General features: G+C 32.7%; 1 protein-coding gene across 1 annotated transcript; it reads left to right on the top strand.

Moving 5' to 3' along the window:
- Positions 1–561: 561 nt before the first annotated feature.
- On the top strand, positions 562–13,505 carry LOC142337155 (carbonic anhydrase 2-like). Its single transcript, XM_075386261.1, has 3 exons — positions 562–1,278; positions 8,400–8,679; positions 13,240–13,505. The coding sequence occupies exons 1-3, from the start codon at positions 891–893 to the stop codon at positions 13,346–13,348; spliced, it is 777 nt and encodes a 258-aa protein (XP_075242376.1). The 5' UTR covers positions 562–890; the 3' UTR covers positions 13,349–13,505.
- Positions 13,506–16,634: the final 3,129 nt, after the last annotated feature.

The following is a 16,634-nucleotide window of genomic DNA, read 5'->3' as shown; positions in this document are numbered from 1 at the left end:
GGCGAATGGTGGGCGGTGGGTAAGGTGAAAGGGGGTGGGTCGAGGGGGATTGGTGGGCGGCGGATGGTGGGTGGAAGGGGGGAGGAGGAAAAGGGGGAATCAGTATCAGATCTTGAGTAACAATTTCATGAAGTTGTGCAAAACTTTTCATAGCATGTCTAATACCTCTTTCCCTATTTAATTCATATTGTACATTATCAATTCAATTTAAGATACAGTGAGTCTGGTATTATTTTCTCCTCTAAAATTATCCCGGCATTTTAAACTTCTTCAGCTTTCAATAAATACTACAAAAAAAAACAAGTTCCTTTTAAAATACTGGCACGATCTGTTTTCTTTCTTTTATTAAGGTGCCATACATCCTATCTAATATAAACAAAAGGAAGGCAAAACATCCTCATCTCAGAAACACAGAGGACAAAATATTTGCAGGCTGTAAAATTCTACATGGTGAGAGGGGGATTATAAATGCACTTGTCTGACCGCGTGTAGACGTATTTTAAATTGAAGGAGCGCGCCGGCTTGATTTAATAGCTATCGAGGTCACAAGATAGAGCAAGGAATACAATTTTGTTATTGTATCTATCAATGTTCAGTGTTCTTACTTGTTAATAAATACAGTTTTATTGTTATAAATAATTGAAACAGCGAAAATTTGAGAATTAACGAAACGCGAAAAATAAACAAACGCTATATATATCTTTACGAGAAAGTTCACAAAAATATTCTGGTAACTTGAATTATTTATTAATTGAAACATTATTTTTTTCTTTTTGATTAAAAAAATTGCTAATTCTGCACTCGACTAGTTTTTTTCTCAAAATTATAAACATCATCTGCTGATATTAACATATCCTCGTTGTTTAAACTCGAAATAAATAGTACGAAAAATGAGTTTCGACAATTCGTGGCACCACAAGGAACAGTTCGTGTGGCCGAAACAATTCCCTCTTTCCATAAATGGAAAGCGACAGTCTCCGATCGACATCCGAGAAGCCGATGCCGAAAAGGTTCTCCTACCGAGTTTCAAACTTGATCTCGTGGAGGGTGATCGAAACGCAGAGTGGACTATCACAAATAACGGGCACACCATTTGTGTTGCGCCCCCTAGCGGTGTTAAATGGCAGTTATCCGGGAGCATGTTGAAGGGAAAGTACATTTTGGACCATTTCCACAGTCACTGGGGAGAGTCGTGTGAATACGGGTGTGAACACTTAATTGATGGACAGAAGTATGCTGGCGAAACCCATTTTGTGTTCAAGTGGGCTCCGGGTCAAGGTTTCACATTTTTCATTAACCAACAATGCCAAATATATCAGAAATATAAAAAATCAACGGTAACAAGCGTTAAAAAAGTTATAGAAAAAAATTTCTTTCATAAATATCTTCGGGTAGATCACAGGCAATTTAACACTATGCCCTAGTTGAGAAATCTTCGGTTTTTAAACGTAAGAAATTGTCGGTATTGTCGGTTTTTTTCTAGCCAAAAACGATGAAAGCCCTTACGATTTTTTCGTTGGTATTGTCGTTTTTGTTCGGTATTTAATATAAGAAAGGTTCGGTATTGTCGTTTTTTAACGTAAGAGAGATTCGGTATCGTCGTTTTTTAACGTAAGAGAGATTCGGTTGTGTCGTTTTTAAACGTAAGAGAGATTCAGTATCGCTGAGAAAAACATTAAGAACTATCATATTTTGAGTTTTCCTACATTTCCGAACATGCCGACCATTTCTTACGTAGAAAACCGAACATACCAAACATTTCTTGCGTCGTTTTTGTTCGGTCTTCTCAACTAGGATGGTCACGCAACAGAATCGGTTAGCGCCGCGCAAAGATACACTTTAATTTGATGTTCCTTTCCGTGCTCAAACCACGCGCACTTTCTGTTTTGACCCCACTAAGTTGGAGACGAACTATATACTCACAAGGGTTTCTTTTTTTGTTCGGTCAATTTTGGCCGATCGATATATTCATCGTAGAGAATCGTGAGTAATATCATTAAAACACTCTTCAATCGTGGAATTTGAATTTAAAAGATTTTTTAAAATTTCCTTTCATTCGAGGAGTTATCGGTTATCGAGGTTAAAATTTTGTGTGAACATTCCAAATTTCGGTGTGATTCTGTTCACTTTTATCGTCATTCTTGCTCAATTTTAGATTTTATTTGTATCAAAATGTTGATTGAAAATTGTTATTTGCGATAAAATTCGGAGCAATTTTGTCTTCCTAAAAGACAAGAAATGACCAAAAGGTCTTGTTTTGTTCTGATCAGGAATTTAACCATCTAAAGTTTTCCATCTCTATTGAAGAGATGTTTTTTCTTTTACAGTTTTGTTTTTGGTTTTCTCATGTCATTAAATGACAAGTGTTTTTTTTCTAAATCACGGTTTCATTAACAACAAACCCCATGAATGACCACACGAGGTCCAACGAACATTTATTTTGTTTTCAGGGAATTTGCGATCATGGCTGTTACGGCTTCGACATCGCGTTTTCGTAATTTTTAATGAAGTTTTGTTGTTTAACTGTCGCATTTTTGTATTCCTGTTGCGCAATCTGGCTAAAAAAAGCAATTGGCTTACAAAAGAGGATAAGGTGATCTTATCTAAAGCTTTCAGTGCATACTTAATGCTTGCTAAGATTGTGAAAATATCTTCCTGAAAACAATTGAACTCTACCGGCCTTTTAAATTCATTTTGATGACTTTTTTGGCCGTTGCCACTAATGAGAGTTCCCAAATGCTTATTATTGAATTGATATTTAGTCTAGTTATCGGCTTTATTTTCTGTTGATATTTTCTAGTGAAGGCTATCAGCAAATGAATTATTGTGATCATGGCTTCGTCAGTTTCTTCTTGCACTTTTCTATTGAAGCTTCAGTTTTTGCCTGTATTTGTTGTCATGTTTGTAGTCCTACAACCTTCTTTGATTAATGAAAGATTTCATTAGATTTCAATGGGGATATAAGTTAACGTGTTTAATACTTTCCCTAGAAGGCTATTGGTTTACTGGATTTGAAACTATGAATTATCTACAATTTTAAATGCTAATTTTCTTTGGCTAACTTTCGAAGTGATATTATCACAAAAAAATAAGATCTGATTCTAGCTGGAAAGCAATTTTTAAATATCCAAAGACTTCTATTGCCAAATTCTTTTATAATAACTTTGACACTTTTGACTTGCATTTTTCTTAAATTCTGGTTTCTGCTGGCAACTGTAGTACTGTTTGAGGTCCGAAGAATTTTTTGTGATTAATGACTGGCCTCATAGCTTCTTTTCATGTAGTTAACAAAATTATTCAAGGCCATCAGAAAAAAAACCGTTTTTAAGGTTTTGTTCTATAATTGTTTTGAACAATTATAGACTTTTTTGAACCTTTCCTTTATTTTGTTCTTCTTTTGTCAAATTGAAACCCAGTCTCATCAATGAGAAGCCTCATAAATTTTCTTGTGGTTAATCTTTTAAGCTCGCAACTGATTTCATGTTACAACTGATGTTTTATATCTAGGGCAGTCTGCGTTTTCCTAAAAAATTTTGTCGTTGATCATTTTTTGCTCCTTTTTGTTGTACTTTAAAATGTTCTTGTCAATAACAGATTAATTTTCAAATGAGATAAAAGTTGACCTATACAATCTTTCATTAAAAATTGACTGACAAATGAAAACAATAACTGAAGTATTAACCATATACTTTTTTCAGATAATTAATTTTGATTTTAATGGCTTCAATACTTTGTATTTTCACATACTGTTTGTAACTTTTTCTCTATTACTGTATCTTTAGTTGTTGTTTTTCAGTTTGTTCTGTTATAGGGTTAAGTCTCACCTCAGAAAGCACTTAATAATGTCATGAGGAGTTATAGATCAAGTTATTTATATTTTTAGTTAAAATATATTGTTATGGATGAACTTCGAGATTATTTGGTTTAAAAAAATTAAGGAATTATTTGATTTTTCCTTTTGGCGACTCGTTTTATTGTCCAACTATTGACCGGTCGTATCTGCTTTGTATTAAAGTACTACTGATATTGTTTACTGTTGGATTTTTTTGATGGTATTTGATCTTGTTATAATGTGTTTTAAAAATCAAATTTTCAGGTTTTGCCGCAATTTTTAGTTGTGCGTGTTTTTCGCTTGTATTGTCTCCTGGTATTCCTATTGTAAGATATCGTAATTTCTCTGATGTGGCATGGTTTTATGTAATGCATATTCTATTTTGAGTTCGTATTAATTAGTTTTGTATTAATCTCTTCTAATGTCTTGATTTGTCAGAAAATTAAATTAAAATTGGATGAGTGGGGTCGGAACATTATCTGCAAACACACATTATCGAGCCGCCTTGTTACTCAAGTAGGACCAAAATGAGAACTTAAAAAATTATTTATAGTGAGACAAAACGTTTTTTTTTTCTACGTAATCAAAGCTATCGACGGACGAAAAATAAATTGGGAGTCTTTTTTCAAACAAAAGAATGATTACTTTTCAGATACCATATCCAGGACTATTGACTTGTTTTCCAAATAAAGCTGTAAAGGAATTTTTCGAGCTGTAATTCAAAGCATGGTTTTTTATAACACAAGCATTGGATTATTAACTAGGCTCAAATTCCAAAATTTTATTTTAATTTTTTACTTCTTTTCTTTACATGAGAAAAAAGCTCACCAAAGAAATGGAACAAATTTATTGTGTTGAAATTGATTTACAATTAAAACAGTTCAGATTCAGATTATTTAACACAAACAACCATACTAGGGTGAGGGAGGGGGTGGGATCCACAATACTTAGCAAACAAAATTAACAAAAAATGTCTTCAACGAGAATAATTTTTAAATACAGTTTAATCTCAAGAAAATAAAATCTTAATTGAGGAACAAAAGAATTGACTTAATAATTGTGAGCTTTTTTATTAAATTTATTTCTGTTATTCGCATAGTTTTAGAAAAATGAAGAAAGGCTGCTGAAAGTTTAAAATTTTTGAAGTTAAATTGTGGAGCCGTGTGCAAAATTTAAGTAAGGAGGGAGCTAAAAAAAACTAATTGTTCCGACCCACTTTAGAGGGGTTGAACTCTATACACAAGCGGTTTTTTGTGTTCAGATTAGAAAGTCGGTTAAGCGTAGATATTTAAATGAAAAGATTTGAATTTCGTTTTTCCCGAAGTGTTATTGAGATCTAAACGTTTTGCGAAAATTTGACTAATTTTAGTTCTTCTTGTTCACATTTTCCGTAGTTTTTGCCATTTTTGCTGAAGAGTATGCTCAATTTGGCAACGAAAGTGTTATTGGTTTTACCTCCAAAATCAGGAGAGTTTAGTTGAATGGTTTGATAGAATATTTTGCATAATTTTTTTAATTGATTATTCAAAATTCAGCCCTTTTTCATTGGAATTGGCACGAATTGTGCATCTTTAGTCCACTTTGATTACATTAACCGGAATAGTGCTCCTAAAAACTGCTGAAAAAATCTTTATTAACTCCAAAGGCAGTTACTTTTACTTTTGTATACGTTGAAATTGTTCTTGAGTTAGAAATTTGCCGGTTTTTTGTTAATTTAAATCATAAATTGAGCAACATGCATAATTTTTTTTTGATAAATTGACTTTTTTTATTCTCATGATTCACATCCATTTTATTCGCAAAAAATTGAAAGAAGAGCAACTGCAAAGCTGGTTTTGGTCTAATCGTTGTTTCCTAAGCTCCAAAACATTTTCGTATAGTAATCAGTCGTGTTTTATTCAACTAATTTCGCGTTTTTTGCCTTTTTCTTTCGTTAATTACAGAAAAAAACAATTCAAATTCAGGAGTGTTAATGACAGATCCTATTAATTTCTCAGAGATTTTCAAGGAAACCTATCGTGCTTTTCAGTCGGAAGCTTGTGGCCAATTTCACTTTTGGAAATCTTAATTTTCAAAAACACAATTTTTGAGATCTGCGTCATTTTTTTCTTTGGCAAATTTTTAGCATAAGGTCAAAAAATTAAGGTCAAAGAGTTTTTCTAAAAATAAAGGTCAAAGAGTTTTTTCTCAAAGAGTTTTTTTATGCATCGATACTACAAGTTTTCACAAAGAAAATTGATTTTTCGAATTTTTTCTATCAGTGAGCTTCTTTTTTTTCTCTTGTCACATAACTGACAGGACATATGTCACATAAATGGCATTAAAAAACAAAACTCAATAAATAAATTTGCGTCAGTTTCTTACCGAATAGATTTTCTTTTAACTGCTTCCACAATGTCTTCCGGCAGATTTTGATAAAGTTTTTTATCGTTGTTTCTTGAATTTTTGTTGTCAGTTGTCGTATTATCGATAATTGTAGGTGTTAGCGGCTGCTTATAAAAGAACAAAGGAATCAAAATGATAGTTTAATTTTTAATTTTTGTCTTTGTTTGTCGACCATTTTGTAGTTCATTGGTAAATTCCGGATAGTTGCAAAAATTATCGGCTTCCCAATTAAGAACAAAGGTACAAACTTAATGGTGTTAACTGATAACAAAAATTTATCTTTACTTTTTAGTCAAATCAGCGAGGGTCTTTTTTTCTATTGTCACATAACTTACAGACGAGATATCACTTTGTAGGCATTTTATTTAAAAAAAGCAAAAGTTAAACATGTCAATTTGTATCAACTTTTCAGCAAAAAAATTATGGCTTTAACTTCTTCCACAAGGTCTTCTGGCAGATCCTGATAGAAATTTTTTGTCAATGTTTGATGTTATTCTGTAGTCTTTTGACGTTTTTCTATAATTGTAGGTGTTAGCGGCATCTTATGGAAGAACAAAGGAATCAAAGGGTTGGTTTAATTTTTGATTTTTGTCTTCGTTCGTCGTTTTTTGTGTAGTTGACTAATAATTTCCGCTATCGGATAAATGCTGGTTTTAGCGGCTTGGCATGTAAAAACAAAGTAACTACTTACTTGATTTCGTTGATATCTAACCTTTATCATGACTTTGTAATCATTGTAACCAAATGTTTTTAAAAAATGCATAAATGTTTTTTTCCAGAGGATAATATCTGATCTGTTACTGTTTATATTACCGCTTTATTGGTTTCGTGCCGTTTTCTTTCAAAATTTGGTGGATTTTTTTTGTCCGGATTTGTCATTTACTTTTTCAGACGTACAACATGATGACAGGTCTCAAATTATTCATATTGCGATTTGAATGAACAGAGACTTATTTAATGATTTCAATTGATATCCAATGGTTTTTCATTAATTGAAATTCTTTGTTTTCAAAAAAAACATGAAAATGTTTTTTTAGCTCTGTCGCTGTTATTCTCTTTTTGTCTACTTGTTACCGAATCTCATCAGGGACTGGTCCCATATTTTATCAAGTAAAAAAAAACTGGTTTGTTTTGTTTTGGTTTTATTTGACACTATTTTTTGTTATTATGTAGTTTTTTTCAAAAAAAATGAACATTGAGTTTTGGATGTAAATTTTTGTTGGTGTTTGAGTTTTTGTTAGTCTTGTCTCATAGTGTTAATAATGGCAGGTCTCATTGGCCCACTATATAGAAATTATTTACTTTGCTAAATGATTTGAGCTGGAAGCAGTTTTTTTATTCATACACCAATTATTTTTGATCAAAATGTGAGTTTTTTTAAAGTTTTCTTTCTCTTCCTCAATTGGCAGACAATAAAGCCAAACTTACCGAGCCTCCTTGCTCAATAAGTGCTAATAAATATTTCACAAGTGAATCAATTAATATAGTCTTTTATGTGTAGAAAGGGGACGCAACTAAAAATTAACACGAAATTCTTCGAAACTTTGATGCGCTTCTAATCTTAATTGCAACATAGAATGCGAAATTGTGCCTTAGGATAGTGCAAAATATAAGACTGAGTGAAAAACGATATAAGATATGTGGTAACAGCCACTTCTCCTATTGAAAATTATGCTTGTTTATTCTTTCAATGTGTCGAAGAGTTTTGAATTTACTTAAGAATGTTCTCAAAAGTTAAGCAAAATTACTATACAATTTTGCATGAATGCCTACAATTGCCTATATGATTTTCTAATTGCCATAAAAAGATTGGTATGATCATTAGTTTTGGATCTTTGGTATGATCTTTAGTTTTAGAAGCTAAAATTTCGCATGAAAAAAGTTACTATTTCATACTTATGGTGCAAAGAAACAATAATTTTTATTTGTATGCCTATTTTGAACGTATTTTGTTATTAAAAAAGTTCTACGGGTTTTAGATAAACGATAAATTATATCCAGACTGGTATCAAGGATGATTTGTTTGGTTTAGAAAACAAATAGGGACGTTGTGAAATCATATACGATCCTTGTATCAAATCGGAAACGTCAACAAAGAGGGCAAGTAATAATGATTTTTTATCTTCTGGGAACTTAAAGCCCAACATTTAATACCTGATTCAGAAGCATTGATAATTTACAGGCAAAAATGTTGAAGATGTTGTCGCAGTTTGGGGTATCATGATGGATGAGAGCAACGAAAGTGACCCTGCAGCGCAGGATGTCTTTGACGACGTCATTGGAACCTATATCCACAAGGTTTTGAAACCCGGTTCATATCACATTCCACCTGTCAATTTTGGAGCGCTGGTTCCTCACGGGAAGTCAGAGTACTTTGCATACCAGGGATCTCTCACTATTCCTCCGTTCGCTGAGGTTGTCTTTCACATCGTGTTCAAGGACCCTGTCAAAGTGTCCAAAAAGTGAGTGAGCTGTAAAGTTGTCTGGTCATATATGACTTTGACTTTTTAAAAAACCCTAACAATACACCACGAGTAATCTTGTAAGAAATCTTGCACAAAACCTTTGTGAAATGTATAATTTTTGTCAGCAATATGTACAACGGCTTAAAGTTTATCTTAAAACAACACTCCAATGTTGACTTTACCATTAAACTCTTTTCTGGGTTCATTTGCTACAGCTTTTTAAATGGCTGCCTCATTTAGTGTTTGAGGGGTTGTGTCCAAAACAAATTGGCTAAAAATATTCACGACATTGAAACTATTTTTATGCAGAAAAAGTTAGTTGAGCTGAAAATAAAGCATGCGTTAAGAATTTTGTTAAGGTCATATATGACTTTGACTTTTTAAAAAACCCTAACAATACACCACGAGTAATCTTGTAAGAAATCTTGCACAAAACCTTTGTGAAATGTATAATTTTTGTCAGCAATATGTACAACGGCTTAAAGTTTATCTTAAAACAACACTCCTATGTTGACTTTACCATTAAACTCTTTTCTGGGTTCATTTGCTACAGCTTTTTAAATGGCTGCCTCATTTAGTGTTTGAGGGGTTGTGTCCAAAACAAATTGGCTAAAAATATTCACGACATTGAAACTATTTTTATGCAGAAAAAGTTAGTTGAGCTGAAAATAAAGCATGCGTTAAGAATTTTGGAAATAATTTTTAAGAATATTGAAAGTCAAGTCATAAATCTGTAAGAGATCTGGAATAGCACCAGACAAAGGACTATAATTTCAGAGAAATTTGTGAAATTGGAAAATTGGAATTAGTAGAGGGTATCAGTAATAGTTAATCAACTCATAATTAAAGAGAAACTTCGAAAATAAATATATTGAATATTTTTTGGTAAAAGTGGGGTGGATCCGGCAAAAATATACATGGAATAGAATTATAGTAGCAACTAATGATGGTTACTACCAAAACTCTCCGAACGCAACGCCAAGCATATTTAACCAACAACACAAATTTTTTATTTTTCTTTTCAATTGGGTATGCAATTGAGTATCTTTTAAGTTTCCTTAGGGTCCATTTTTTTCATATAAACTGCACTTTTTCAATTCTACCACTTAGCATTGCACCAATGCCACGCTATGCATGACGGAGAAATTTGGGCGTTCCGCTACCAGTTAATTTTGACTATTTGTGATGTTAGTGCTGCAATCAGACTTCAGAAAACCAAGCTAATCAACTGGCTTCTCTGACGCCAGTGTTGGTGGTTCTTACACAAAAATGACTTAATAGTTCCTTTCGGCTGCCCCCTACCCACTGTTGTCCATCGGCAAAGTTTATTTTTCTGGTAATATTTGTGCCACAAGTCATCTTTTGAAACCGAGAAAAATAAGAGCATTTTCGAATCTGCTTTAAAAACCACAAAAGATCTACGAATTGCGTTTAGTTATGTTACAAGATTTATCTAGTTTGGACTAAAGCAAATAAGTTAAGCATAGTGTCATTTCTAGAACAAAATTTGAAATTAAAAATTAAATACTCAATCACGTACCCGGTGAATTTATAGTCTTTCCTTTCTCCAGATCTTCTCGTGCCCCCTGAGACTTTTCAACCTCTAAATAATTGCTGGTAACGTTTTGGTCTTGATATCTTTATGACTTCCATGTCAGCATTTATTGGGCAAGAATCTAAGAATTTTGGTAAATCGTTAAAATTTAAAAACCTGCAAGGATGCTCGTTTAATTTTTACAGGCTCGAATCTTCTCTCTAAATTCCTTACTTTTTGATTTAAGGATGAATCGATAATTTGTCTACAAGGTTTAAAATAATCAGGGATGAAATTAGAAAAAATTCTCACCATTTCCTCCAATAACTGGCCAACTTTTAACACCTTTGACAGCCTCACACCTTAACAATGAACCCTTTGGCTGCCCAACTCTTACGTGGGATTAACACCCTTTTCAGCCGATTGCCACCCAACAAGATGTAAAAGTTTTGAGATGCATTCTACTATAAATTGCTGCATCCCTCTTACTTGTTTATGGAAACAAGGCGGCTCGTTAATGTGCGTTCGCACATGATGTTCCGACCCCAGCTTATCTACATTTTTGACTTAATTGTCAACCAAATGAAGAGATAACAAAAAAAGATGTTTGAATTTAAAATAAATGCTAAATTTTGAGTTAATTAAACACACTAAATTTTGCCTCGATGAAATAGCAATCATAGGTTTCATTCATGTGACTTCAACAACTCATCACAATAAGTTGTATGACAAAGAAAAATACATCAAAACCACGAAATTTTTGAGAAAACCCATAGTATCAAAGTCAAAAAATTCTACAGCTTTCAACGGAAGGCATTTAATACGCTAAATTATGCCTAGATGATGAGACGACTAGGATGTTTGTCATTCAAAATTTATCAATAAGACATTACAACAAGTCATTGACTATGAAGACAACAACAAAAACAGGCAAAATCCAAAAGTTCGGTAGAAAATTGAGAGAAGAAAGTGTCGAAGCTATTTAAACCATAAGCTTTTTTCTCGGAAAACATTTTCAACGATCCATTGAACGTCTTCACTAAGCAAATGGGAGCTATCAATATTAGGATAATGTAATACGATTTCAAAAGGAACCAAAATTACTAAAAAAAATCCAAAAATTTTAAAAATTATGAAAACTCGTGCACCGAAGTAAAAAAAACCAATAGTTAGAAGAGAAAACCGCTAACTAGATAAATTGATGCTCCTGTAGAAAAAAAGCGGTTCTGTCATTACCGAGACTGACTTACAATCCACGAAAATAAGCTTAAGATTGATTTATGTTCAAAAAAAATAAAAAAATATTTTTAAAGTCTTAACAGCCATTAAACTCAAAAGCTTTCATAGGAATTCAATGAATTCGCTCAGCTATGCCACGATGTGAATACAAAGATGTTTATGATGCCTAGGTAATCAATAAGACATCACAATGTGTCTTATGACTATGAAAATAAACAAAAAATACAGGCAAAAACCAAAATTTCTTTAGAAAAATGGGAGAAGAAAAAGTTGAAGCCATTTAAACCATATTTTTTTCCAGAAAGTTCTATCTATGATCCTCTGGACGTCTTCACTAAAGGAAGATGTAGCCATCAATATTAGGATGACATGATAAGATTTCATAATGAACCAATAAAACGAAATGTCAAAAAAATTTTTTAAAAAATTTGAAATCTTGTGGCATTGAAGACGTATAACCAATAGTTATTTGATAAAGCCGCCAATGAGATTAACTTATGTTGCAGTGGTATGAATTCCTGTTTTTACTGAGACGAACTTACAGTTCACAAAAATAAGTTTATGATTTACTAATTTTAAAAAAACTTTCGAAAATTTATTTTCAAAGTCTTAACAGCCATTAGCTGTCCACTCACAGCACTAGATAGGTTCACTTAATAATCATTAGCAAATCTATTGCACCTTTAGTCAACAAGTTTATGCCATAGGATTAAAAAACTATAGTTAAACCTCAAAAAAAATCAAAATTTCATCTGAAATTACGAAATTTGAGATACGAGTCCAAAAAAAAAACATGAGCGATCCCTTCCAAACAAATTTTTTGTTCATTGGGCTTCATTTGATCGTAAAAGAGGTTTATCATTAACGGAACTTTGATATTAAAAGTGTCTAGTAGTCTCTAGGTGACTTGAAAAAACAAAAAAATTTGCAAAATTTTCTAAAAAAAAAAAAGAGCTCCCAAATCTAATTCGATTTTTTTTTATATATTAAACTTCCCTCTAAGACTAGAACAAGTCTTTATTATCTCCTTTCTTCTATTAAAAACCTAAAATTGATTTACTTTTTGGCGTGAAATCTAGTTTTGAATTAAATTTTTCGTAGAAAAAACGTTAATTCGAACGAAAATTACGGTAAAAGTGAAAAAAAGTGAACCAAATATCCAGTGTTCACATGAAAATTTAAACCTCGATAACTCCTCGAAAAAACGAAATTCAAAAAAATCTTTTTAATTTCGAATTCTACGCTGGACGAGCTTTTTAATGATACCACGCACATTTCTCTACGATGAATATATCGGTCGGCCAAAATTCACGGAACAAAAAAAAACCCATTTGAGTATATAGTTCCTCCCCCCACAAGTGGGGTCGGAACAATAAGCATTTGCATTTAATAGAAATATCTGAATCTACTGTAACAGTTAGGGACGGAAAAAGTGTGTTGGGGTAATTTCTCCAGAGTGATAAAATGATCTCCAAATTACACTCTGGGCGTAATTTGGAGGAGGGATTTGAGGCATTTGATTTTATATATTGGTAAGTTTGGTTAGTGGGGGTACCCGTTTCAAATTGCTATCTAATCTCCTATCTAAGACCTAGTCTCATCTAAATTCTACCAAATTTGATATAGCAAGATTGAAATTCTATCAGCACTCCTAAGTTATTTTACTCTTACATAGTGGCAGCTCTACTCTTACATACTTTCAACCTCATTGCAACCCAAAAAACAATTCTAGATTTATTTTTCTGTTAACCTCGACCCGGGTAATTTGTTGTAATGTTTCTAAGGTACATGGACCAACTGAGGAGACTGGGCGATCTGAGAGGTGGAAAAACGGAAGCGAATTACAGGTGGATTCAGCCACTCAACGGACGCAAGATATACTGGTCATGCTGAGATATCAAAAACAAGATAAAACACAACATTTTTGCATATTCAGAACAAACGCTGCAGCTAAAAGTGTATGGAAATATCATCACCCTATTAGTATATAAAGCCGGCAGTTTTTCAATTTCATGGAAATAAATTTTCATACTTTTTAGAGTTATAACTCGGTCTCATTTGTTTAATTTTGTTCATTTGTATGAGTGAATAATGAACTCGGCTTTCAGTGAATGTCAACGACAATCAAAGTTAAGTTACCGCGCTCGCTTGACAATAATTAACACAACGCTTCACAATAATCAACCACAACGTTTTTCAAAAGTAGGGCGCTTGAATATTTCGAAAAAGTTTTTCTCGGTTGGATTAGTAAAACTGAATTACATTAGAACGTGATCATCAAACAAATAGAAGAAGCAATTGCTAGAACAAGAATTTAATCAGGAAAAATCTTCGAAAATTAATCACATTGCCCAAAAAATTTCCTTGTACCCGTATAATTACGTATGGATTATGTAAGAATTATGGCATTTGAAACTTTTTGAAATTTTTTTGAAAAAAATCATAAACATTGTTAATCAACTTTTCTATGAGTAACAGAGACGATGATAGCTTAGCAGTGAACACAATCCGTTTCTAGTCCCTTTCAGTCTAATGTGTCTCATAATAGGAAAAAAAAACGGAACAATTTTTCTGACGTTCGCCAGTTGTTTGATTTATTGGGAACTGAAAACAAGTGACAACTCAAATTAATCAATTATCCATATTTAGAAATTTAAGCGTAAAATAAGAGTCGGACACAAAAAATTGAAAACTAACTTAGTTTCTTACTAAAACGTGGAAATGATCATGGAGAAAAATTTTGTCCATAAGAGTCATAAAAGTTTTCGACGAAAACGCTTTTATGGCGCAATTCTTTCATCGTTTGTACATCTTAAACATTTATACACTCTCTTGCACCAACAAAAATATTAAGTTGACTCTTTCTCAGATGTGAACAAGTGCATATTTCGAATTTTAAAATTTCCAAACATTTGAAAACTCGAATCCTAGTAACATTGCAAAACACCTCTGAATCAGAGTGTTTCTCAGTCTGTATTTTTACTATGGCTATATTATGATCATGACACTTTTTAGTCTGCACATCATAAAATTCAGCATAAAAACGGTTCTCTGAAAACAATACGAACAGTGCGAAATCCAATCCTGCGTTCTAATTGCAAACTGTGCAAACCATGGACAGAGTAAATGAAAGGCTACACTGACAGCCTAAAAGAGCATTCTTGAAATTCAATTGAATTTTGTATAAGACCAGAAAATCAATTTAAGAATAATAAATAAAAGGAGTTTAAATGATGTCCATGTCCTCTAACATGGGAAAACTGCATCACCCAAAATTCCAATTTTCTTTTGAAATGTTCACAATTTTTATGATTTTTGTATGAACTTTATTTCCAGAAAAAAAATGTAACTATGCGAATCGACTGCACATAATGAGGTAGCAATATACTTTTAGGATACACTGATGCAGTACTGAGCCGACGATATACAATTGGAATACAGTGATTAAGTCCGGATATTTTCTGACACTAAGGTCCCGCGGGAGCATAAATCGTAGTCCACTCGGCTGACTACGATTTCCGTTTTAACGAATTCTTAATATATAACTTTTAGCCCTATCTTATTTGCCCCAACTATTTGCCGAAAATTATTTGCTGTTCTATCTCCTTTCTTTGAAAAAGTAGATGTAGATCAGAAACTTTAGACAATTTCTTTCCACCGTTTGAGCTGAATTGAAAATTCTTATCGTAAAATTATATTGATGCAGTTCGTTAATGACAAGCACAATCTTATTCAATTTTTCTTTTTGCTTTGTCAAAAAGAAGACACTGAAATGTTCGTTGAATTTCGCTGGAAACTTGTTTTCTCGTGATCATTTGTAGTCTAATTTTATAAAAACAGTTTTCAGTTGAATTTTGTTTTAAATATCAGCATACCCCTCTCATAATTTTCGGAAAATTCATCGGGCCCGGATCAGAAAAAAATTGCATGTACCCGAAACAAAAGATCAAAAAGGCTGGTATGATAGACCCCAACGATCATTTTGAAGCTCAACTACCCACCATCAGTCCCACGCTGCGTAGTCAACATTTCACAGCTTGTTCACGTTTTTCAAAAGAAATGTAAAATCTCTAAATCTCTATTTCTAAAAATTGGATTCAATAGATAAATTTAAAAAGGGCCGGGTTTTGGGCATGTCACCAATTAACGTTTGTTCTTCCAATGCCAAATCTTAGTTCTTTGAACCCCATATCATTTGGTCAAGACAAACAAGGCTTAGTTTCAATTTAGCTCAACTTTAAACCATATTTAGCTCGCCTTTTTTTCGGAATCGTGATAGCCGAAACAAGTCTTATGAGCGATTGGTTTCCCATTTTTAAATAATAAATAAAAAGAGTTTAAATGATGTCCATGTCCTCTAACATGGGAAAAGTTCATCACCCAAAATTCCACTTTTCTTTTGAAATTTTCACAATTTTTATGATTTTAGTTTGAACTTTATTTCCAGAAAAAAAATGTAGCTATGCGAATCGACTGCACATAATGAGGTAGCAATATACTTTTAGGATACACTGATACAGTACTGAGCCGACTATATACAATTGGAAAACAGTGATTAAGTCTGAATATTTTCTGACAATAAGGTCCCGCGGGAGCGTAAGTCGTAGTCCACTCGGCTGACTATGATTTCCGTTTTAACGAATTCTTAATCTGTAACTTTTAGCCCTATCTTAGTTGCCCCAACTATTTGCCAAAAATTATTTGCTGTTCTATCTTCTTTCTTTGAAAAAGTAGACGTGGTTCAGAAACTTTAGACAATTTCTTTCTACCATTTGAGCTGAATTGAAAATTCTTATCGTAAATTTATTTTGATGCAGTTCCTTAATGACAAGCACAACCTTATACAATTTTTCTTTTTGTTTTGTCAAAAAAGAAGGCACTGAAGTGTTCGTTGAATTTCGCTGGAAATTGGTTTTCTCGTGATCATTTGTAGTCTAATTTTATAAAAACAATTTTTAGTTGCATTTTGTTTTAAATATCAACATACTCCTTTCTTAATTTTCGGAAAATTCACCGGGCCCGGATCAGAAAAAAATTGCATGTACCCGAAACAAAAGATCAAAAAGGCTGGTATGATAGACCCCAACGATCATTTTGAAGCTTAACTACCCACCATCAGTCCCACACTGCGTAGTCAACATTTCACAGCTTGTTCACGTTTTTGATAAGAAATGTAAAA

The sequence above is a fragment of the Convolutriloba macropyga genome, chromosome 3 (assembly GCF_964194025.1).
Source record: "Convolutriloba macropyga chromosome 3, txConMacr16.3, whole genome shotgun sequence".
Lineage (NCBI taxonomy): Eukaryota > Metazoa > Xenacoelomorpha > Acoela > Convolutidae > Convolutriloba > Convolutriloba macropyga.
Note: the sequence above shows the minus strand (reverse complement) of the source record. Positions and strands in the feature narration are given on the sequence as shown.

Coding starts and splice junctions, on each gene's coding strand:
- LOC142337155 (XM_075386261.1), top strand. CDS start 891: ATGAGTTTCGACAATTCGTGGCACCACAAGGAACAGTTCGTGTGGCCG. Junction 1,279..8,399: donor CAAGTGGGCTCCGGGTCAAG/GTTTCACATTTT, acceptor GATAATTTACAG/GCAAAAATGTTGAAGATGTT. Junction 8,680..13,239: donor CCTGTCAAAGTGTCCAAAAA/GTGAGTGAGCTG, acceptor AATGTTTCTAAG/GTACATGGACCAACTGAGGA.